The sequence below is a fragment of the Nilaparvata lugens genome, chromosome 14, assembly GCF_014356525.2.
Source record: "Nilaparvata lugens isolate BPH chromosome 14, ASM1435652v1, whole genome shotgun sequence".
NCBI classification, from domain to species: Eukaryota; Metazoa; Arthropoda; class Insecta; order Hemiptera; family Delphacidae; genus Nilaparvata; species Nilaparvata lugens.
The window spans coordinates 5,636,662-5,660,899 of NC_052517.1; the positions used below are offsets into that span (position 1 = coordinate 5,636,662).

General features: G+C 35.5%; 1 protein-coding gene across 6 annotated transcripts in view; it reads right to left on the reverse strand.

The window, feature by feature from the left end:
* Positions 1-403: 403 nt before the first annotated feature.
* Positions 404-24,238, reverse strand: part of LOC111059649 (calmodulin-A) — a 75,284-nt gene continuing 51,449 nt past the window's right edge. For 3 of the 6 annotated variants that reach the window (XM_039440622.1, XM_039440620.1, XM_039440621.1), the window contains 7 exons: positions 23,827-24,114; positions 21,505-21,684; positions 7,207-7,240; positions 4,441-4,542; positions 2,865-3,000; positions 1,352-1,500; positions 404-503 (listed from right to left, as the gene is read on the reverse strand). In XM_039440622.1, the coding sequence (XP_039296556.1) occupies positions 472-503; positions 1,352-1,500; positions 2,865-3,000; positions 4,441-4,542; positions 7,207-7,240; positions 21,505-21,684; positions 23,827-24,114 (921 nt within the window). In that variant the 3' untranslated portion in view covers positions 404-471. Of the gene's footprint in view, positions 504-1,351; positions 1,501-2,864; positions 3,001-4,440; positions 4,543-7,206; positions 7,241-11,256; positions 11,692-14,080; positions 14,300-21,504; positions 21,685-23,826; positions 24,115-24,238 lie in introns of those variants that run through there. The other 3 variants (XM_039440623.1, XM_039440624.1, XM_039440626.1) reach the window with 3 other exon arrangements.

Consider the following 24,238-nt stretch of genomic DNA (forward strand, 5'->3'; position numbering starts at 1 on the left):
TAAAATATAATTTCCATGGTTTCTGATTGGACTGTTCACACTCAGTAGTGTGAATAGTCACGTTAGAACTTATGGGAATTATATTTTCACTGTACTGGTCACGGAAATGCAGACTTAACTTATAAATTTATATAGATTCAATGGGCCATTTGATTTGATAATTATAGAAACTTAGCCTTACCAGTTTTAAAATAAAAGCAATACTTGCAAGAATATATTCTGAAGTTTTGGGGTACCCTACATAAATATATATATATGTATTCCTATGAACCTATGTAATGCATTTCAGCTCCTAAATATGTATAATATATTTAAAATTTAGTTTACTTAATTTTAAATAATGATTGCTGTATGTGGTGAAGCTTCTGTAGTTTCTTCTCTTCTTTAGTTTTGTAGTTTCTTCTTTTTTGTTGTTGTATCTATTTACAATTTTTGCACACAAGTGGCGACATCTGGGTGCTTTTGGAAATCCTACTTCTTGGATGTTAGAATTGTGACGAACTCTGTGGAAAAACAAACAAAATATTAAAATTGGTAAAAATTGATTAGAGAAAATGAGTAAGATTGTAGAGATAATCATTGGAAGAAAAAAGTGATCATGATGGCGGAAAAAAGATATATCATTGGTTCAACCTGTTTCAAAATTTTCAGACCAGAAACCAAAATTCCAAAGTGCTGTCCTATACAGACTGCATGGCGCTCTTCTGAGTTTAGAATACCTTACCGACCAAAATACGATACTTTTGAGGGTTGAAAAATTATCTCAATAATTATTATTTCTGAGAAACTTTCTCGCTTTCACCACCCACTTATCTTTTGGAACAAGAACATAGCATGTCAAAAATTTCATGTTTTCTGCTCGAAATGTCTTGACATTGACGAACATAATCATGAATTAAAAATTAACTATAGGTCAGATAAAAAATGATCCAAACAACAATAGAAAGGAGACATTCTACCCATTATTTTGATATAAAATTTTCACTTATTACAACATACCATAATTCTGAGGGAAGTGATATTCAAAAGGGAACATATTTCCACGATGTGTTCAATTTGATCAAAAATCCAAATTTCTCTATAATCCTTCAACCCTGAAACCTTTTTAGCCCTCCTGGGTTATCAGGGATTATATTCTACATCCAATTCAGATGTTGAATTGGGAATTTGAGAAAGTTGTGATTTTACACAATTTGGCGGCACTGTAATTTCATTCAATGGAGGGTCAAGTCTCAACTTATTTATAATATAAGCCGTCAATAGAGCTCACACTTCAGCCGGGACCGACAACTAACGTTCCCAACTGATAACACGGATGAAGATAGTTTAATCGGGGATTAAATTTGATTACCGTCATAATTGACCATGCCATCGCCGTCAGAGTCGGCCTCCTTGATCATATCATCAACTTCCTCGTCAGTGAGTTTCTCGCCCAAGTTGGTCATGGCGTGACGCAAGTCTATCGAAGAGATTAGTCCATCGTTGTCGCTGTCGAATACCCTGAAAAAACAACAACAAATATTACCTATGTGTAATGATAGTATAAGAAAAGATAGACAAACGAGAAAGGTCTCTGAAGTCTAAAGTCTCTTGAGTCCAGTTGCGCTAAAGCCTGTTAATTTTCAATCATGATCATATGCCACGAGAACCAATCAGAGAAGGCTATTTTGAAGATAATCTCTCAAAAATTAAATTGAGAAATGTGTAATGATACTATGAAAAAAGTTTACCAAAGAGCAAGGTCTTTGGAGTGTAAAGACTCTTAAGTCCGGTTGCGCAAAAGCCTGTTAATTTTCAATCATAATTGGATGCCATGGGAACCAATCAGAGAAATCTATTTTGAAAATTAGCTTTAAAAATTAAATTGAGAAATGTATAATGATACTATAAAAAAAGTTCACCAAAGACCAAGGTCTCCGAAGTTTGAAGATTCTCATTGAATTTGTTCATTCTGTGTTTGAACTACTCTGTTTACTATGTGTTTAAACTACACGAATCAAAATAATGATCATCTCCGTTTTTAACCTTCCGGTAGTCGCGCCCTACTCAGTCACACGAGCAGTCGCGTGTTGTATTTTGTACAACATCTAATTTTCCAAGTGTTATGTACTCTGTTTACTGTCAAACATATTAATCAATTGTATAATTACTTTTTCCATCTTCTTGGATTATTCTACGCCTATGAACATTTGGATGATTACCATTTCATATCCCAATAAGGTACACCAAGCAAAGCCATCAATTCTGTGTTATTGGTTCGTTTACATTCCCCATATACAGTCTTTCCCTATCTTACGCACTGTAGCGACTAAATGGCACCTAAAGACTGAACCATTGCTCGGTTGATACTGCAACTCAGTGAATGATGGCGACTAAATGGCACCTAAAGACTGAACCATTGCTCGGTTGATACTGCAACTCAGTGAATGATGGCGACTAAATGGCACCTAAAGACTGAACCATTGCTCGGTTGATACTGCAACTCAGTTGAGTGATGGGGGGGGGGGATATTTTTGGAATGCATAGGTGACTCATTCACTGACACCAACCCATTCAATAGTTTTGTGCAAAATTGTACACATGAAATTCTAACCTCATCTTGGACTGTGTCACCTACAAATTTGGAAGAAAAATAGTACAAGGACTACCTTATTATTTTATCTACCAATTTTATTACATTAGTCTCATTTGTATCGCAAAATAAATAAATAAATTGTGCAGCAAAAAAACTGACACTGTTGTACTTTTTACAACAGCGCGACTGCCGGAAGGTTAAACTGAGGTGGTGCATATTGGCCTAAGATAATTATTATGACTACGATAACTACAGTAACTAAGATAACTCAAATAAATTAGTAACTCACTTGAAAGCCTCCCGTAGTTCATCTTCGCCATCAGCACCCTTCATCTTGTTCGACATCATTTGCAGGAATTCGTTGAACTCAATCGTACCGTTACCATCCTGGTCCACTCCGTTTACCATATCACGCAGCTCTGTTTCTGTAAAATTACAAAATTATTTTTAAAATTAACACGAAAAAAATAGATTAGTCGAGTTCTATATCAGCTCTAAACATTCATTTATATTAATACTTATTTATTCAAAGCACAATTCATTGGAATGATTTGGGGAATACAATGAAATAAAAGATCATCGACGCCTTTCTCAATACATATTTTAACAAATAAAGGCTCAACTCACACTTACGACACTCAGGTCAAGAAGAGACTGGACTCTAGTGGAGAGCATGTGTTTCCAAATGGTGACGTCGCGGAGAGTAGAATCGACTGGTCTGAGTGTCACCATTTGGAAACACATGCTCTCCACTAGAGTCCAGTCTCTTCTCCACCTGAGTCACGTAAGTGTGAGTTGAGCCTAACACAACATTTTTTGAAATCTCTATTTTAAGTTGTGTCTACACCGAAGCTGTAAACAAAATGTTGTTAATGGATAGTTTTCTACAGAAAAGTTGTCAATTTCTTTGTACACAACAAGCTGCTGTTCTCAATTGTAGAGCAACTAAAGTTGTCAATTTATTTGCAGAGAAAAAGTTTCTGTTTTTAATTGTAGAGAAACTAAAGTTGTCAATTCATTTGCAGAGAGAAAGTTGCTGTTCTCAATAATTGTAGAGCAACAAAAGTTGTCAATTTTTTTTGTAGGAAAAGTTGCTGTTCTTAATTGTAGAGCAACAAAAGCTGTCAATTTATTTGCAGAGAAAAAGTTGCTGTTCTCAATTGTAGAGCAACAAAAGTTGTCAATTTTTTCGTAGAAAGAGTTGCTGTTCTCAATTGTGAAGCAACTAAAGTTGTCAATTTATTTGTAGAGAAAAAGTTGCTGTTCTTATTGTAGAGCTACTAAAGTTGTCAATTTTATTTGCAGAGAAAAAGTTGCTGTTCTCAATTGTAGAGCAACAAAAGTTGTCAATTTTTTCGTAGAAAAAGTTGCCGTTCTCAATATTGTAGAACAACAAGAGTTGTCAATTTTTTTCGTAGAAAAAGTTGCTGTTCTCAATTGTAGAGCAACTAAAGTTGTCAATTTTTTTGTATAGAAAAAGTTGCTGTTCTCATTGTAGGGCAACTAAAGTTGTCAATTTATTTTATTTGCAGAGAAAAAGTTGCTGTTCTCATTGTAGAGCAACTAAAGTTGTCATAATTTTGTTCAGAGAGTGTAGACTCGTTTACTTGTAGAGATGTAACATTTCGACAAGAAGTTGTCTAACCACAGAATTATCAAAAAAACGAGATACTGGTTTCAGTTGATACACCATTATCAATCGTCAATGAGCCTTGCAACTGTCATCCTTCAGCCGGGACCGACTACTATCACTATCATTGATAAACTGGATAAATAAACAATAGAATGTTGGGTTTATAAATTTTATTATATTATTCAGAGATATTACTTTATAATATTGGAAATTTGAATAAATATATATTTACCGGTTGGCCTCTGGCCCAAAGACCTCATAACGACTCCTAGCTCTGTCATAGTGATCTGCCCGTCCTCGTCCTTATCAAATAGCATAAATGCTTCCTTGTACTCTGAAAACATAAAAATATACATAATTATTTTATTTATTTGAAAATGTAACAGAAAATTCTGAACGGCACTTCAGCATCGTAATATTAAGAATGTGCAAAGGCTAAAAATAAACTTTCTTCTGGTGACATTTTTCATAGTTTTTCGATTTGTGTATCATCAAGCTATCAAAACGGAAATAGTTTTCTCAAAGAAACATTTTTTTCCAATCGCTACTTTTTGAGATATGAGCGCCTAAAGTTTAAGAGTGTTTGGGACAGAACATTTCAAATTCGGTAAGAGATAGATCCATGAGATTTATAGGATAAATTCTTCATGGTATTGTTTATTGAATGAAACAAAAATCTTTTTGAAAATATCAATTTTTGAGAAAGTTTTACAATTTACCAAAAATAACAATTGGAAGTTATTTAAGCATGGATAAATTTCGTACAACATTGCGAGTGAAGATCAAAAGCCAAACTGTTGGTTTCAATTTATAAACAAACTGTGTTTCAAATTTATCTTACACCACACACCTTTCAAGAGCAAGTTAATTAACCATATCCTCCCACATTTTTCTTCCTCTTCTTCTTCTTCTTCTTCTTCTTCTTCTTCTTCTTCTTCTTCTTCTTCTTCTTCTTCTTCTTCTTCTTCTTCTTCTTCTTCTTCTTCTTCTTCTTCTTCTTCTTCTTCTTCTTCTTCTTCTTCTTCTTCTTCTTCACCTTTTTCTCCACCATTATGTTCTTCTTTCCTTCATTTCGTTTTCTATTCCCTGCTACATCTTTCTTCTTCTCCTTCTCTTCCTTCTCCTTGTCATTCTCCTCCTCCTCCTCCTCTTCCTCCTCCTCCTCCTCCTCCTCCTCCTCCTCCACACATTTAATCCACCATTTTGGCAGCCATCACAAAGAATTGTCTGTTAGCTAAGTCCATTAAAAAGAGTGTTGGCTTAGTTGACTAAGCTAAGGGTATAAATCTGGACACTAAACGTGTGACTTGATTATTTCCACAAGGTTTATAAAATCAAAATAGCTTACTCCATCTTGTTTATTCTTAAGTTCAACTATATCCATTGTAATTATCTTATTTTGTGATTATTTGTGTTGTCTATGTAACTCTTCTCCACACGCAAACAATAAGGCCCGGTTGCATAACAGCCGATTAAATTTTAACCGTTACTAGTAGTTCTGTGAACAGTAGACCTCACGCAGTATTCTCATCCACAAGTACCTGATTGAAACTATAGACCTTATGGAAATACAGCAATAGACTGGCTTCTCCACACATCTGTGTAATCACTTGTCAGCTGATTTATGATGAAGAATTCTATAGTCTGATTTTTACTCTACTAGTAGTTCTGTGAACAGTAGACCTCACGCAGTATTCTCATCCACAAGTACCTGATTGAAACTATAGACCTTATGGAAATACAACAATAGACCGTCTTCTCCACACATCTGTGTAATCACTTGTCAGCTGATTTATGATGAATAATTCTATAGTCTGAGTTTCACTCTAATATTGGCGTATGAAGGAGGCTCCTTCTCCTTTTATATTATCCTTGAAATGCAAAATTTCCAAAAACCTTGTATATACGTCGACGCGCAATTAAAAAATTCATTTCGTTTTATGGTTCCCTATTTGAATGATTTTTTTTTGAATTCAATGTTTAAAGACATTCTTCAAAGATTCAACAAATAAATAATATAATTTTTTATGGAATGAAAAGATTACTAGTAGTTCTGTGAACAGTAGACCTCGCGCTCAGTAAGTTACATTGAACTGTTGTTATGTTTTCTCAAAAATTAATAAGTAATTTATCAATTTGAAATGTCTAGAAAAAATCCTAAATAAATATAGAGCTTTCTGTCCTATCGTACCATGACGTGTCGTCCCGGAATGTGAGTGTGAGCGCTGTTATCAGGTATGGCTGCAACTGTCTACAACGTTGATGGAAACATACAATTTTCAAGATGTTCGATGTTTTTGAACGGGTAGTATTATAGTCAACTAGACAGCTGATTTATGATGAATAATTCTATAGTCTGATTTTTACGGTAATATTGGCGTATGAAGGAGGCTCCTTTCTCCTTTTATATCATCTTTGAAATGCAAAATTTCCAAAAACCTTATATATACGTCGACGCGCAATTAAAAAAGGAACATACCTGTGAAATTTCATGAAAATCTATTACAGCGTTTCACCGTAAATGCGCAACATATAAACATTTAAACATTAAGAGAAATGCCAAACCGTCGACTTGAATCTTAGACCTCACTTCCCTCGGTCAATAAACGGAACGTGGCAGTTTTCTAATCCTAACAGACTATTCACTGTGATTTTCTCATATTCTTGAATAGAATCTTTACAACTCCAAGCTCAATTTTCCTACAATTACCCTAAATTTCTAAATCTTAGACCTCACTTCGCTCGGTCAATTAATTTCACGAGAACCAATCAAGGTTAAAATTTAACCGGCTGTTGTGCAACCGGCACTTGGTCTTTGTGGAGGAATTCCATAATATTGAGTTTGTTTCTTGTTTTACTGTTGAATACTTGAATGAATAATACATTTTTTTGAATTTGATTTTGTTTATAGCATCCCATAAACTGACGTGTAAGAACAGTCATATCAGAACTTAGATCTTAGAATAATATTTTTATTGATGAAGCTTCTAAATCTCACCTGCAACCTGGTCCTCTGTCAATCCGTATTCATTCTGGAAGAAATAGAAGAAAACTTATGAATAAAATGTATTAACCAGAATAATATCTCAGAGAAAACAATCAGAGAAAAATCACAAGAATGACATTTTTTAATTGAACTATAGGCCTTCAATTTCTAGTAAACTGAAACAGCTTGAGGTGGGCCGTCCACTGGAACCGTTTTCGTCCGAACTAGCATCGGCCGAAAACTACCGAACTCGTCCGAACGATCCCCCAACAAAGAAAGCTATAGATGCTCGTCCATTGCAACAGGTTCATACGTCCGTGCACGGCCGTCTCCGGCCGATCAATTTTTTGAATCCGAATTGAATGGCCGATCAATTTTTTGAATCCGAATTGAATGGGATTTTCCGGCTCTATCCGCCCGAACTAATTAGTCAAGCTGAGACAACAATGTGTTCCTAACCTGAAATTGTTTCACAGTCTTGTTTGTTTTGGTTTTTTGAAGTTGTTCCGTCTTATCAAGTTGTAACACTATGGACAATGAAAAGTTGAAAGACGGAACTGTTCAGCCAAAAGCTTAAGGTGCGTACAGATATACGCGCCGCGAACATGAGCAATTCACTTTTAATCAGCTGACTATATCTGTATTTTTACAGAAACGGTAAGATACAAATATAAAAAGCTTGGCATCAGCTGATTAATAGTGAACTGCTCATGTTCGCGGCGCGTAAATCTGTACGCACCTTTAGAGAAGCAAGACACTTCCCTTTTGATGCCTTCACCATAAAGACCTTTATTTTTAAAAAAGTTACCATTTTCTAGTAAGATTCTTGTACGTTCAATTTTATGTATCTTAATTATAAGCCAATACTCGTGGCGATATTATTTGTTACATTTTAAATTATTCTGTCAATTGATTACTTCTGTAAATTTGAATTCTAATTGTTCATTATTTTAATTTAGTTTGGTTCAAGAGCATGTTCCATTGTGGAATAAGCGAGACAAAAGATATCATCGTCGTGATGTTCAAAGGAATCTGTGGACAAAGATTGCTGAACAAATAGGATCTGGAGGTAAGATTATTAAAATGAATAACTAATTTAATGGATATTTGTGTATGGATGTTGGTGAAAAAGTGACGAGATTCAGTGCGGTTTGTGGCACTATAAGACGAGCTATAGGAAGGCGAACGAGACAAGATACCTAGCTGAAGTTTTACCATAGAGAAACAATAGCGTAAGTAGATATCCCATGGTATAGGGCGTTTATGTCGCAACTTTTACTGTTATCTCAAGCCGATAGTCCATGTAATTCTTTCCCGTGAAGCTGTGTGACACTGGTAGTCTCTCATATTGTGCCGTTCATACACTCTCACCCAAAAAAAAACAGTAAAAATCGACAATAATCAACAGCAATCGGCTCGAGATAACAGTAAAAGTTGCGACATGAACGCCCTATACCATGGGATATCTACTTACGCTATTGTTACTCTATGGTTTTACAGAACAATGGCGATACCATTAATAACATACGGTAGCGAGGCATGGGTTTTAAACAGACAAACTGAATCTCATATACGAAAATGAGATTGAAATGAGCTGAAATTTATTTATTTATTTATTAATAATCATTACATTACATCAATTTTGGGAATAATCCCATTTGACAGGTAACTTGTCAGTACTAATACTAATCTTAATACTATAATACATACAATCAAAATAATAAAATATTTATTCAGGTATCAAGTGTCAAGTATCTTTAAGGATGGTAATGATATGTATCATATTTATATAAAAAATCAATTTTCTTGTGAATAAAATTCTGAGATTGCGTATAGGCTTTTCTCTAATAACATTTTTTTGACTGCCTGTTTGAATAAAATGACTGATTCAATGTTTCGAATGTCTGTTGGCAGCCTATTATAGAGTCTCATTCCTGAATGAGATTTTTACGAGCGGTCAAAGGTTGTAGTAGACTGGATAAAATAAGGAATGACAACATAAGAGCTGAATTGAATGTAGAATCGCTATTGGATATTCTGAAGAAATATCGGGAAAATTGGTCTACTCATTTATCCAGAATGCTATCCAATAGGCTCCCAATATTACCATGGGAGTACAAACCCGAAGGAAAGCGAGACATAGGAAGACCAAGGAAGAAATGGATGCCGGTACAGGCCAATAGAGCCTAATCCTTGTAAGAAGATGATTTGTTTATTCAATTTTCGAAATTTTCAAAGCTTGCCACTTCACTTTCTGGCGACCAGCCAACTACTGAACTAGACTGACGTGAACAGTTTGGATGGACGACCATATTCGGCCGAATCAACGGCCGGCAGATTCGTCCGATTTAACGGCCGAACGGATCGGTTGAATACGGTTCCAGTGGACGGTTACCCCAAACATTGAGCAGCATAGTGAAGCTCTACGATTGGCCATCAGCCGCCGACCAATGAACGCTGAGCTTGACTGTCATTGGCCGAGACAGGTCACTTGATATTATTGGTAGCTAGCAGGTAACCCGTGCTCCGCAAAGGTCTAATTGAAAACTTGATAAAGTAGACTTACTGAAATCTTGAGGAATCTGAAATAATTCTATAACCATCCTCAGTAAATTGAGAATCTATATGCAAAATTTCAAGTTAATCAGTCGAGTAGTTGAGACGTGATGATGCGTCATTCGTGAATTTCCTATCCCCTACCTGTATAAGCCAGTTCTTTCCTTCATTATACAGAGTGATCAAAAAGTCCCTCCGTAGTGAAATATATAAATAAATACTCAACCACTCAGAAACAAATCATATTCTGTAAGTTGACCACGAATACTGGTAAGAGTGGTCAACTTAGTTCCTACTTTTTTAAAATTGTAATTTGTTTTGTTTTTGTGAAAGGAATCAATAAATTTTATTTTCATTCCATTTCATTCCAAATATTTATAACAATAGTGTTTCAATTTATTGAACTTACTTGTATATTCATTACAGTAGATGTTGAAAGTACCTTCGTTGTTTAGGTGGAGTAAAGCGGTAGTAAATTGTCAAAGGGGTTTATAAACCACAGAGAAGAGGAATCTCCTACTTTGTGTCTAAACAGAACACAATATAATTATTATTGAACGAAAATCCTAAATAAATGCTGCAAATCACCCCGAAGACCTCTGCTACTGCAGACATTGACAACAGGGATAACAGCTAGATGGAAATTCGATGAGAACTACTATCCAAAAATTGGTTGCCAGCCCGGGAATCGAACCCGGTACCTCCCAATTGCTAGTCAGGAATGCTTGCCCTTACACCAAACTGACAATCTCTGGATAGCAGCACTCATTTTATACGAGGCGAACATTGTGCAATTGGGAGGTACCGGGTTCGATTCCCAGGCTGGCAACTAATTTTTGGATAGTAGTTCTCATCGAATTTCCATCTAGCTGTTAGCCCTGTTGTCAATGTCTGCAGTAGCAGAGGTCTTCGGGGTGATTTACAGCATTTATTTAGGATTCTCGTTCAATAATAATTATATATTAATTAGCATTTGAATAAATGCATTCTCTATTTAATTCTATCTAGAACACAATATGCCTAAATAGGTCCAATTGAAAACTTGATAAAGTGGACCTACTGAAATCTTGAGGAATTTGAAATAATTCTATAACCATCCTCGGTAAACTAAGATCTATAAGCAAAATTTCATGTTAATGAGTTGAGTAGTTGAGACGTGATGATGCGTCATTCGTTAACTTCCTATCCCCTACGTGTATAAGCCAATTCTTTCCTTTATTATATCATGGACTAGCAGGTAACCCGCGCTCCGCAAGGGTCCATTTTAAAACTTGACAAACTGAAAACTTGACCGAGTGGCATCTTGAGGAATCTGAAATAATTCTATAACCATCCTCAGTAAATTGAGAATCTATATGCAAAATTTCAAGTTAATCAGTTGAGTAGTTGAGACGTGATGATGCGTCATTCGTGAATTTCCTATCCCCTACCTGTATAAGCCAGTTCTTTCCTTTTATAGATGAGTTATAAGTGACACGTCATGATGAATATTATCAAGATACTCACTGAAAATATTAAGTTTTCGTTGTTACTGGTCAGTCTTCTAAGTCGACTATACTCCTTTCGATATTTACTATCGATTGTTGCCATTTTGTCACTTATCACGTATCACTAAAAATCGATTACTTGTCAGTGACAAGTTAACACTAATTACAACCACTTATAGTCACCAATAATGAATTATTCACTAATAAAATTCAACCGATGAATTACTACTTTCACTGAGTCATCAATATTGTCAACAATATTCTCTAATCACAAGTCACTAGTCACTAATAATGAATATTATTCACTAGTTATTCATCCGATGAACTACTGTGTTCACTTATTCACCAATAGGTAGCCTCCCAGTTTATTCATTTATCTACTAAGTTCAGGCACTAAAGTGAGATACACGTCATAAAGTCAGCACCTGATTAACATTGGTGTTGCTATCCTTGTCTGTCATTCAACAAAGCAAATAGAGATTGAATCAAATAATAGTGTTGTGTATCAAGTTGAGATGATACTGTATCATATTGATTTGATACTGTATCATATTGATTTGATACTGTATCATGTGTGGTGATACTGTATCATATGTGGTGATACTGTATCATATTTTGTTGATACTGTATCATATTTGATGATACTGTAACATATTGTGTTGATACTGTATCATTTGTGGTGATACTGTATCATATTGTGTTGATACTGTATCATGTTGTGGTTTTTCTTGTTCTATAGTGAGGTCCACGTTATATAGTCAGCACCTGATTAACATTGGTGTTGCTATCCTTGTCTGTCATTAGACAAAGCAATAATAGAGATCAAATCAAATAATAGTGTTGTGTTTCAAGTTGAGATGATATTGTATCATATTGTGTTGATACTGTATCATATGTGGTGATACTGTATCAATCAATCAATCAATCAATCAATCATTTATTTATTTCCAAAACATACATAAAAATGCACAATCATATTGTGTTGATACTGTATCATTTGTGGTGATACTGTCTCATATTGTGTTGATACTGTATCATGTTTGGCTTATACAGTATCATGTTTGGGTTATACTGTATCATATTGTGTTGATACTGTATCATATTTGATGATACTGTAACATATTGTGTTGATACTGTATCATATTTGGGTTGTGTTTCAAGTTGAGATTATACTGTACCATATTGTGTTGATACTGTATCATATGTGGTGATACTGTATCAATCAATCAATCAATCAATCAATCAATCAATCATTTATTTATTTCCAAAACATACATAAAAATGCACAATCATATTGTGTTGATACTGTATCATTTGTGGTGATACTGTCTCATATTGTGTTGATACTGTATCATGTTTGGCTTATACTGTATCATGTTTGGGTTATACTGTATCATATTGTGTTGATACTGTATCATATTTGATGATACTGTAACATATTGTGTTGATACTGTATCATATTTGGGTTATACTGTATCATGTTGTGGTTGTTCTTGTTCTATAGTGAGGTCCAAGTCAGCACTTGATCAACATTGGTGTTGCTATCCTTGTCTGTCATTAGACAAAGCAATAATAGAGATTAAATCGAATAATAGTGTTGTGTTTCAAGTTGAGATGATATTGTATCATATTGTGTTGATACTGTATCATATTGTGTTGATACTGTATCATGTTGTGATTGTTCTTGTTCTATAGTGAGGTCCACGTTTAGTCCAGTCACTATATACATTGGTGCACGTAATTTATATTAAAGCTCTGATTTTTTAATATATATTTGGGTACATAAGAGAAGTCCAGAACCTATTTCTTGGTATAATATAATCTCATGGACTTATGTCATTGTGCTAAATATCAATGTGAAGACAATGTAGTTGGTGATGATGGTTAAAGCTGAAAATTAGGTGTTTTCCACAATACAAGGAACATTGTTGTCAGGTGTACTTGGAAATCTATATGAGATAGAGCGCTCTACCTGGTCTCAGATTGTAGAGCACAAAAATACGCACAGAGGGATTTTCAATTATACATCTAAATGGTAACAATCGGAAGATATTGTTGATCAAAAACTAAAATTCATCAAAACTGATTTTTTTTGTTTAAATTTCACTAATTTTTGAAAAATCATAACTCAGTACTCATTGGAGATAGAGAGTTCCGAATGATCTCATTTAATTCAGAATTCTATAATCTAAAAAAAAGGTGTGAGTACATTTTTCAGTCCGATTAGAAGATTTGGCAGAAATAGCTGAAAACTGGGAAATGAGCCGAAAATACGAGGTTTTTGGGCCACCCTGTATCTAGCACAAGGAAATTATGCATGAAGAAATTGGTTCTGGACTTCTCTTATGTACCCAAATAATATATAAAAAATCGGAACTACAATATAAATTGCAAGCACACCCCATTTTTTATGTTTATATTATTGACTGGACTAGTTATAGTCAGCACTTGATCAACATTGGTGTTGCTATCCTTGTCTGACATTGGACAAAGTAGATAGCTCTATTCTTTTCTAGCTCGGCAATGTAATCAAATTGTTTGTAGACTTTGCAGAAATACGTTATGTACTACCAAAATGTTACATCTCAATTGAAAAATATACTTTTTTATTTTGCTGAGGGTGATGCCCACATGAGCTCAAGGCTTGTGCGTGGGTAATGAGGTGGATGATAGTGAGAGATGAATGGACCAACAGTTTTAGGTAGGTTCCGAACACCGAGAAGCGATTTTACAACTTATGAATCATATTCAGAGGAGTTTCTTGATAAATAGATTATTGTTAACATGAAATCAACAGTTAATATCAGATCAGATATAGGGGGGATAACTTAAATCACAGTTACCTACTATAGAAGGCGGTGGAAAAACTGAACTGGCAACTATGTAATCCTATAATTTTCACTGACGTTATAACATGGAAATCACTATTGCAATGTGATATAGCCTAAAACCTACTAAATAACTGACATAACCTAAAACTTTTCACGCAACTGACATAACCTAAAAATGAGCACAACACTTTCACAATAGACAAAGACGTTCCGTGTGTCTCATCTCATCTAAGACTAATGCCAGAATAAACAAAATACTTTCTTTACGTTTCCCTCACTCTCTGAGCTAGTTAGGAGACAGTGTCAAAGAAAAGAGAGGTAGAGAAAGGGAGAGAGAGTGAGATTGAGAGACATTGTCAAAGAAAAGAGAGTTAGAGAAAGGGAGAGAGAGTGAGATTGAGAGACCTTGAGTGAGGGAGAGAGATGGAGAATGAAAACAGGAGGGGAAATTAGTTGTTGTGAGTGTCAAAAGCGAGAAATGAGGAGAGTTTTTTCTCATTTATTTTCTCTCTCACACTTCAAGATTTTATTACTACTTGTTGTCTTCTACTCACATCTCTTCCTCACCCTCCTTATCCTTCTCCTCCTCCTCCTCATCACCACTCCTCCCCCTCCTCCTCCTCCTCCTCCTCTCCTCCTCCTCCTCCTCCTCCTCCTCCTCCTCCTCTTCCTCCTCCTCATAAGTTGTTTTTTAATGAGGATTTTCATAGTATTTTTTATTTTGTATTCCCAGCTAGTACAATGTTTGGTAATTATATTATTATGTAGTGCAAAATAAATTAATTTTACTTCCCTTGCCCTATTACCATAGGTAAGGAAAGTATTGCTTTCCGAAAAAAATTAAGGTACCCCAATTTATAAATTTCTATACGTTTCAAGGTCGCCTGAGATCAAAAAAGTGGTTTTTGGGTATTGGTATGTATGTGTGTGTGTGTGTGTGTGTGTGTGTGTGTGTGTGTGTGTGTGTGTGTGTGTGTGTTGTGTGTGTGTGTGTTGTGTTGTGTGTGTGTGTTGTGTGTGTTGTGTGTGTGTGTGTGTGTGTGTGTGTGTGTCTGTGTGTGTGTATGAGTGTATGTGCGTCTGTGTACACGATATCTCATCTCCCAATTAACGGAATGACTTGAAATTTGGAACGTAAGTTCCTCACACTATAAGGATCCGACACGAACAATTTCGATCAAACGCAATCCAAGATGGCGGCTGAAATGGCAAAAATGTTGTCAAAAACAGGGTTTTTCGCGATTTTCTTGAAAACGGCTCTAACGATTTTGATCAAATTCATACCTGGAATAGTCATCAATAAGCTCTGTCAACTGCCAGAAGTCTCATATCTGTAAAAATTTCAGGAGCTCCGCCTCATCTATGAAAAGTTTGATTTTAGATTTCCAATTATCAGGCTCCAGATACAATTTAAACAAAAAAATCGAGTGGAAAAGATCGAGCATGAAAATCTCTACAATTGATGTTCAGTAACATTTTCACCTAAAATGGAAAATAAGTTCGAAATTCGTGAAAATGTGATCATCCAATTGCAAACTGTTTGGCAACTGTTGATTCTATTAAATGAGTGCGCCACACCAGATTTTTTGAATTGAAAATTGAATTAATCAACATCCGTCAAAATTTTTGTTACTTATTCTTTTTAACACCTACTTCTTTGAGTGTGTTGATCTTCTCATCTTTCTTATTCACTCTCTCACCCTCTCTCACTCACTCTATCCCTTTCTCTCACTCACTCTATTTTGGTAGAGAGTTAGTGGGGAGGATATTTTTAATATTCTTTCCGAAGAATGGACATTGATATGTCCAAAGCTCCGCCAATTTATGTAGATGCATAACAATATAATTATTATCTATAGTTATTATATTACAAATTGCGTTTTCATATCATATACAGTTCAATAATTATTTTCTTAGTCTATATCATGTAAATTCATCTATAATTTTGCTGTATTGTAAGCTATTGTATATAAGTGTATAAGCCAGTATATATTGTAATCTACATAAATAAAGTACTCAATCAATCAATCAATCAATCAATCTCTTTCACACTCACTTCCTGTTTTTTTCTCCAATCATCAAAACATCACAAAATTCTCTCAATTCTCTTCTCTAATTTCTTCCCTCATCTTTATTTTATTAATCATTTGATTAAAATTTCCAAATTGCATTCATCTAACTTTCTACCTTTCAACTCTTCAATCTCATCTCATCTCTCTATTTAGTCATTTCAAACATCCTGATTTTTCTTCTTCTTCTTTTTCTTCCTCCTCCTCCTCCTCCTCCTCCTCCTCCTCCTCCTCCTCATCCTCCTCCTCCTCCTAGTTGAATAATTAGCATTACCGTCATTTAATGTAAATTAGTGTATAAGCCAGTAAATATTGTAACATACATGAATAAAGAAATCTAATCTAATCTAATCCCTTTTCTTCTTTTTCTCCTCCTTCTTCTTCTTCTCCTTCTCCTTCTCCTTCTCCTTCTCCTTCTCCTTCTCCTTCTCCTTCTCCTTCTCCTTCTCCTTCTCCTTCTCCTTCTCCTTCTCTTCTCCTTCTCCTTCTCCTTCTCCTTCTCCTTCTCCTTCTCCTTCTCCTTCTCCTTCTCCTTCTCCTTCTCCTCTCCTTCTCCTTCTCCTTCTCCGTCTCCTTCTCCTTCTCCTTCTCCTTCTCCTTCTCCTTCTCCTTCTCCTCTCCTTCTCCTTCTCCTTCTCCTTCTCCTTCTCCTTCCTTCTCCTTCTCCTTCTCCTTCTCCTTCTCCTTCTCCTTCTCCTTCTCCTTCTCCTTCTCCTTCTCCTTCTCCTTCTCCTTCTCCTTCTCCTTCTCCTCTCCTTCTCCTTCTCCTTCTCCTTCTCCTTCTCCTTCTCCTCTCCTTCCTCCTTCTCCTTCTCCTTCTCCTCTCCTTCCCTTCTCCTTCTCTTCTCCTGCTCCTTCTCATTCTCCTTCTCCTTATCCTGCTTCTTCTCATTCTCTTCCTCCTCCTCCTGCTCCTGCTCCTTCTCTTTTTCATTCTCCTCCTCCTGCTCCTGCTCCTTCTCCTTCTCCTTCTCCTTCTCCTTCTCCTTCTCCTTCTCCTTCTCCTTCTCCTTCTCCTTCTCCTTCTCCTTCTCCTTCTCCTCTCCTTCTCCTTCTCCTTCTCCTTCTCCTTCTCCTTCTCCTTCTCCTTCTCCTTCTCCTTCTCCTTCTCCTTCTCCTTCTCCTTCTCCTTCTCCTTCTCCTTCTCCTTCTCTCCTTCTCCTTCTCTCTCCTTCTCCTTCTCCTTCTCCTTCTCCTTCTCCTTCTCCTTCTCCTTCTCCTTCCTCCTTTCTTCTTCTTCTTCTTCTTCTTTCTTCTTCTTCTTCTTCTCTCTTCTTCTTCTTCCTTCTCTTCTTTCTTCTTCTCTTTCTCTTCTTCTTCTTTCTTCTTCTTCTTCTCTTCTTCTTCTTTCTTCTTCTTCTTCTTCTTCTTCTTCTTTCTTCTTCTTCTTCTTCTTCTTCTTCTTCTTCTTCGTCTTCTTCTTCTTCTTCCTTCTTCTTCTTCTTCTTCTTTCTTCTCTTCTTCTTCTTCTTCTTCTTCTTCTTCTCTTCTTCTTTCTTCTTCTTCTTTCTTCTTCTTCTTCTTCTCTTCTTCTTCTTCTTCTCTTCTTCTTCTTCTTCTTTTTCTCGCCCCTTCTACTTCTTCTTCTTCCTCTTCCAACTCCTTCATCTTTTCTTGTTCTACTTCTCCTCCACCTCCTCCTCCTCCTCCTCCTCCTCCTCCTCCTCCTCCTCCTCCTCTTCCTTCTTCTTCTTGATTACAAAGAGACGCCCAGAGAGAACCGTCTAGTCTTCAAATAACTCTTCTCGGCTGAAACTCGAATTCAGTGCCAAGTTTATTATTGTTATTATTATTTGTTGTTGCCGTTATAGACCGGGAAGTCGAATATGAATGGACAATAAAAATTCAAATATCTCACTGCTTCTGGCAACTATATTGCGATTGGAGAGAGAGAAAGAGAGAGTGAGAGAGAGTGTGAGACATTGTTTGTGAAAGAGCATAAAAGAGAGAGAGAGAGAGAGTGAGACATTGTTTGTGAAAGAGTGAGTGAGGGTAGAGAGAGAGTGAGAGAGAGGGAGTGAGTGAGAGAGCGTGTGAGAGGGTCTAAGTCGTTCCTTAGATTCGTGAAAGAGATGAAGAAGAAGAAGAAAGATAGGAAGAAGAAGAGAAAGAAGAAGAAAGAAAAAGAGGATGAAGGAGGAAGAGAGGATGAAGAAGAAGCGGTAAGAAGAAAAAAGAGAAAGAGGAAGAAGAAGAAGAGAGAGAGAAAGAAGAAGAAAGAGAGGAAGAAGAAGAAGAAGAAGAGGAAGGGAAAAAGGAGAAGAAAAAAATAGAATGAAGCGGATGAGGAGAAGGTGAGAAAGTAGTCTTCAATGAGAAGAAGGTGAAGAGATAAGAGAAAGAGTCAGAGGAGGAGGAGAAAAAAGATGATGAGGAGAAGAAGAAGAAGAAGAAGAAGAAGACAGGGGGAAAAAGACTGCAGAAGGTAAAGAAGATGAAGAAGAAGGAGGAGAGGAGTAGACATGGAAGAAACGAAGAAATACAGTTATAAATGGATTCCAAATAGGGAAATCTGGAAAAGATGTGGTACGGTAGTCTTAGAAAAGGAAAGGGAAAAATATAGGGAAGAAAGAAGGAATAGGGAGAAATTGATGGAGGAAGTGAAGAGAAATAAAATATGAAAGAAATAAGAGATTCAAAAAGAAGTAGAATCTAAAATATTAATGGATATTATAGAGCTGAAAATACCATCCCAAATGTTCGTAAATAGGTCATAGAGCATAATTACTACATTTTGCCTGACTCTATGCCAATAATATCACATAAATCTGCCTCCAAAACCAATATCTAGGTTATTAAATGGAAATATATTGCTTTCAGGAAGTCAAGTCAATTCAAAATGCCATATAATGCATAGATAATCCATATAATGCCATATTAAAAACTCCTCCAATGCCTTCTTGGCAAATACACTGCTATCTGTGATTGATTCTATAGTGAAGGCCATGTTTATAATGGCAGTGAAAAAAGATAGGAGTACTGTGTTGCCGATTCTGTGCCTTGTCACTGCCTTCTGTAGAGGATTATAAGGCTTCCTTTTTATGTCGTTGATTATGACAATTGAACAAGTTGTTTCCAAGATATAAGCATGTAAGTAATAAGTGGAAAATGCAACTTTCAAACCACCCTCATCCCTTCAGCACATTATGTAGGGGTTCGGATTTTTGATATGCTCACCTCCAAACTAGTCTCAAAGTCGAAAATTGTGTTCCAAACATTCCCTCCAAATTTCATTGTCAACTGATCTATTGTTGCTGAACAGAAAATTTCACTCTCAACACGAAAACTGCTGCAACAGTCGTAGGGAAGTGTGTAGAATAGTGAAAAAACTACATCAAATGGAAGATAATTTGATGCTCTATCAGCTCATAATCAGCACGGATTTTTTCATCAATCGTTCAAAAATTATAAGGCCTAAAAGATGAAAAAATTGAAGGCAGAAGTGTTTTTTCAAAAAATATTTCACCTACTAGTAGGTAACCCGTGCTTCGCAAGGGTCTATTTTAAAACTGCAAAATGAAAACTTGACGTAATAAAAAATCGAAATTTGAAAATAGGCCTACAACCATCATCGGTTAATGAAGAGTCTATATGCAAAATTTCAAATTAATCAGTTGAGTATATTTCAGACGTGATGATGCGTCAAACATAATTCCCTATTCCTTACGTGTATAAGCCAGTTCTTTCCTTTATTATAGTATAGAAAACTGAAGAATACATAATACTTGGAAACCTCACAGAATCATATTGATTTTTCCAATACATCATTGAATTTTAGTTCGATTAGGATCCTCCTCAATTTGAATCAGGCAGCCTTTTGTTTTCCCAATTCCAAACAAAATACCTAAAATACTCGTTTCACTGGGAATTCGTGTCTGATAGTACATTATAAATGAAGAATATAAATTATTTCTTATTTATTGTGATCTATTCATGTTTTTCTATGAAATTCATTATAGGCCTACAGCATGAAGACTATGTCCAATTCATTTGTACTGGTGGCAAAATTTTACATTAAAAATAATTATTTGATAAAATCCAAGTTCAATAGTAATGAAAACAAATTCCTTCAAAAAATAATTGATAATAATACGTTTCGAGGGAAAAAATTAAGAACAAAAAAATGGGAAGCCTCGGGGGATCCGAACCGAGGAACCATCGCTCCATAAGCAGGCCTTTTACCGCTGCGCTACATAGACGTACGTAAATGGTAGTCTTATAACCTGCTCATAAAAATACACACATTGGGCTATGAAACTTCATGTAGCCTACGGTAGCATAGATGAATTTGAACATTAATTCTGAAAAATCTAGAAGGAAAATTGAAATTTGGGCTTCCAGGTGCACGAGATTGATATTTTTAGAATCTATGTTCAAAATTTGGAGATCTAAATCATTCCCGTTTTTCCGGTATGCAATCCACAAGTTGACATGTTAATTGTTTTGATGCGAACAAATGAACACATGAACAAACACAACCCTACTCTCTCTTTTTATATAGACAAGAGCGGATATATAAGAAACTATGAGAGATATGGAGAAAAAGTAGAGGACAAAACTTGTTGGTAATTTTGTAAGCTTCAATTTTGCACAGAACACAAATGTTCATAAGATGCACAGTTTCCGAGATATAAGCGAAAAATGAAAAAAATTGTACTTTCAAACCACCCCAACCCCTTTAGCACAGAGGGTAGGGGTGAGGACTTTTGACATGTTTATCCTCTTACTATCCTTAAAAGAGTTGTGGAGTTGAAAATTGTGTTCCAAACTTTTCCCTCTATGCCTTTAATCAAGCATTCGTTGTCTGGACTACTAGTGAACTTTTCGGAAAATTAGATGAATCTAAAAAAATCCCCGAGTACTTATCTTTAGTCCAAGTGGGTGAATTTCCTCAATTTTTTCTATAACAAATTTCACATTAATTAATTTTACTTGAATACCAAGCGTAGTGAACCATTCAAAAAATTAAGTTGAATTCAACAAAATTCCCAAGTCACTGATCAACAGTCCAAGTGGTAAAATTTATTCAGTTTTTCTTAAATAATTCATTATATTTTTTAAAATAAATAATTATGTGAAACTGTCTCTGATCAATGAACTTTCTCTGATCGTAGTGAACCTTTCAAACAATTAAGTTGAATCCAACAGAATTCCCAAGACAATGATCGATGGTCCAAGTTGTAAAATTCCTTCAATTTTTTATAAAATAATTTATTATTTTTTTTCAAAATGGATTATTTTGTGAAACTTTCTCTGATCAATCAATAGTCCAAGTAAAAATTTCTTCAACTTTTTCTATAACATTAATAATTTTTTAGACTTTTTTTGTGTGGAAATAGATTAATTTGTGAAATTTTCTCCACTCACCAAATCAATGGTGACGACCAAATCGTACTGCTGATGTCGTTTCTTCTTGTCATTCTTCTTTGCGGCGGCTGTCTTAGCTGGAGGGGCCGCCTGGGGGGGCGTCTGTCTGGCAGGGGTCAACACCTCCTTGTTGTCCTTAGGGGTCGACACTTGTTTGCCCGGCTGTGAACCTGTCTTCACCTGCAAGAAACATGTTTTTGAGATGATTTTGTTTTGTTTTGTGTGTGATTATTGTTGAGGAGAATTAAAAAATAGAAAATACTACAACAGAGGTATAGTGTAGTCTACAGATGTGGAAATTACTGAGATATTGCAATAATACAGTTATAATTTACTTAAATAAAATAATTTTTCCTGCTGATAAAACAAGGTTATTGTCAAATTTCACTAGAAATGTATCAAAACTTTGAAACAAAAGTGTTGACGCCGTTTGAATTCAATGGAGTTTGGCACCTGAGTAGTAAGGTTCAATCTTCCCCGTCTTCTGGCGCACTCTAGAGCATAATTGTTCAATTGTTTGGTTTGTAGTTTTTAGTTCAGTCGCTTCGAAAAGCTGCCTCCATTGACTCGTTCGACTCGTTTGTTGATTTGTTTGTATTTCCATCGTAAATTATTAATTTTAATTCTGTGTCTCCGATCGTAGGGAGTAATAATTGGTTTTAAGGTACATGTGAGAATTTGAGTATTTTTTATATATTGAAAGTAGTAGTGAATTAATACCTAGTAAAATTGAGAAGCAGAATTCCATACATGATTCAACAACTCTCTGCAGTGCCTGGCTACATCATAAATCATCAGAGTCAAGTGATCTTATTTACATTTCTCTTTTCCTTAATTCTTTCCTTCACCCTTTTACCACCCAAACCTATAGGTAAAAATCACTCTGACTTACAGCGTAGATCATCAGCCGGGGTAAGTTTCAATAATAGAGTTTTTCATTGCATCATGAATGGATTCATTAGTATTTTTCTGCCAGAGTATATTGAATATAGAGCAGACAAAGAACGGAAAAAGTAGAACAGATTGACAACAAACAGAGGGCATTAAATCGATTAAAATTATAGTCCACTTAATCAGAAATTTGTATAACTAAAAAGTTTTAAACTTGTTTTCTTATTATGGAGAGATTTCACAACATCACCATCAATTCTACTAATTTCATCAAATGCTAATGAATTAATTATTATCATTGAACGAAAATCGAAATTAAATGTTGTAATTTACCCCGAAGACCACACAAGTCTTTGAGTCTTCTAGGTGAATTACAGTAATTGATTTTTATTTTCGTTCAATAATAATAATTATTAATTCATTAGCATTTAATGAATTAGCAAAATGCTAATGAATTAATAATAATTATTGAACGAAAATCCAAATTAAATGCTGTAATTCACACCGAAGACTACCCAAGTCTTCGAGTTTTCTGGGTGAATTACAGCAATTGAAAAAAAAATACTATAATCATAATACAATATTATGACATTGGAGGAAAAACTAGGCTGAGCCTGTACTATTTCTCTCCAAAAATTTTGATAAAATGTTAATGTTGTCCAAAAGATAAGGTTATGAAATAATACACTGCTTCGTTACTTGATTTTCGGTCCAGGAATGATGATTTAAAATTTTGAATTTTGAAGGTTGATTTTATACTCTAAATGAATCACAGAATGTATCACAATAAATTAAAAACTTCAGAAATATTGCACTTATTTAAAAAATTGTAATACAAAATCAAAATTAATTTGGATTTTCATTTAATAATAATTATTAATTCATTAGCATTTGATGAAATTAGTAGAATTGATGGTGATTTTGTGAAATCACTCCATAATTTCATGCATGACATCAAGCTGGTAAACAGCTGTTTGCAGAACAAACAAACATATGATTCTCGTTACAGTAGAGAATGCTGTATTTGAAACCATATGTTTTCTTTACAGTCGAGTATGTTTCCTAGTTCTGGAATAGGAATGGCAAAACTGCTACAAAAAACCACCTTCAGCGCTCCAGGTGGGAGTTTTGTCAACTTCTACAAAATTCCTGATTCGGAATTTGTAAACTAGGTTATGTTTATAGAATGCATGTAGTATGATTCTTCAGCAAAAGCAGGTAGGTATGTTTTCTATTTCTCAATTATTCTTCTTTGGATTATTATGACAAAAAAATAGTGTATGTTACTTGGACGTGAACTTCTTTTGCAGTGCTCCAATGAAATTCTAATCTCAGCTAATGCCTTGACTAGAAACATCATCCTCGCCTGCAAAAGGCCCCTTCCCGTCCATGTGACCTAATATACTATTTGATTAACTCTCTATAATTCACCTGTCCCTTCTGAGCAGACGGCGGCTTCTTAACGGGAGTCAACGATCCGGTGGAATGACCTCCAGTCGAGTGATGAGAATGCGACCGGCTGACCCGCACTGGCTGATCCACATGGTGGGCGTGGCTACGATGATGGTGGGCGTGGCCCGGATGGTGAGTGGGCGTGGCCGGATGTACTTGGCTGCCCAGGTGGGCGTGACCGTGAGCTAGCCCCGCCCCCGATTTTGCCTGGTTGGCAGCGCCTTTCTGGTTGACATGGCCGGTGCCGTCGACTGGTTTGTTGCGGGCCTGAGGGGCAGAATAGAACACAAAAATTAGAAGATGCAATGTAATTATATCAAATCACTGAATTATTAGTATCAATATTTATTTTATCACAAGCAACACAGTATTGAAAACATGAAAGAAATGA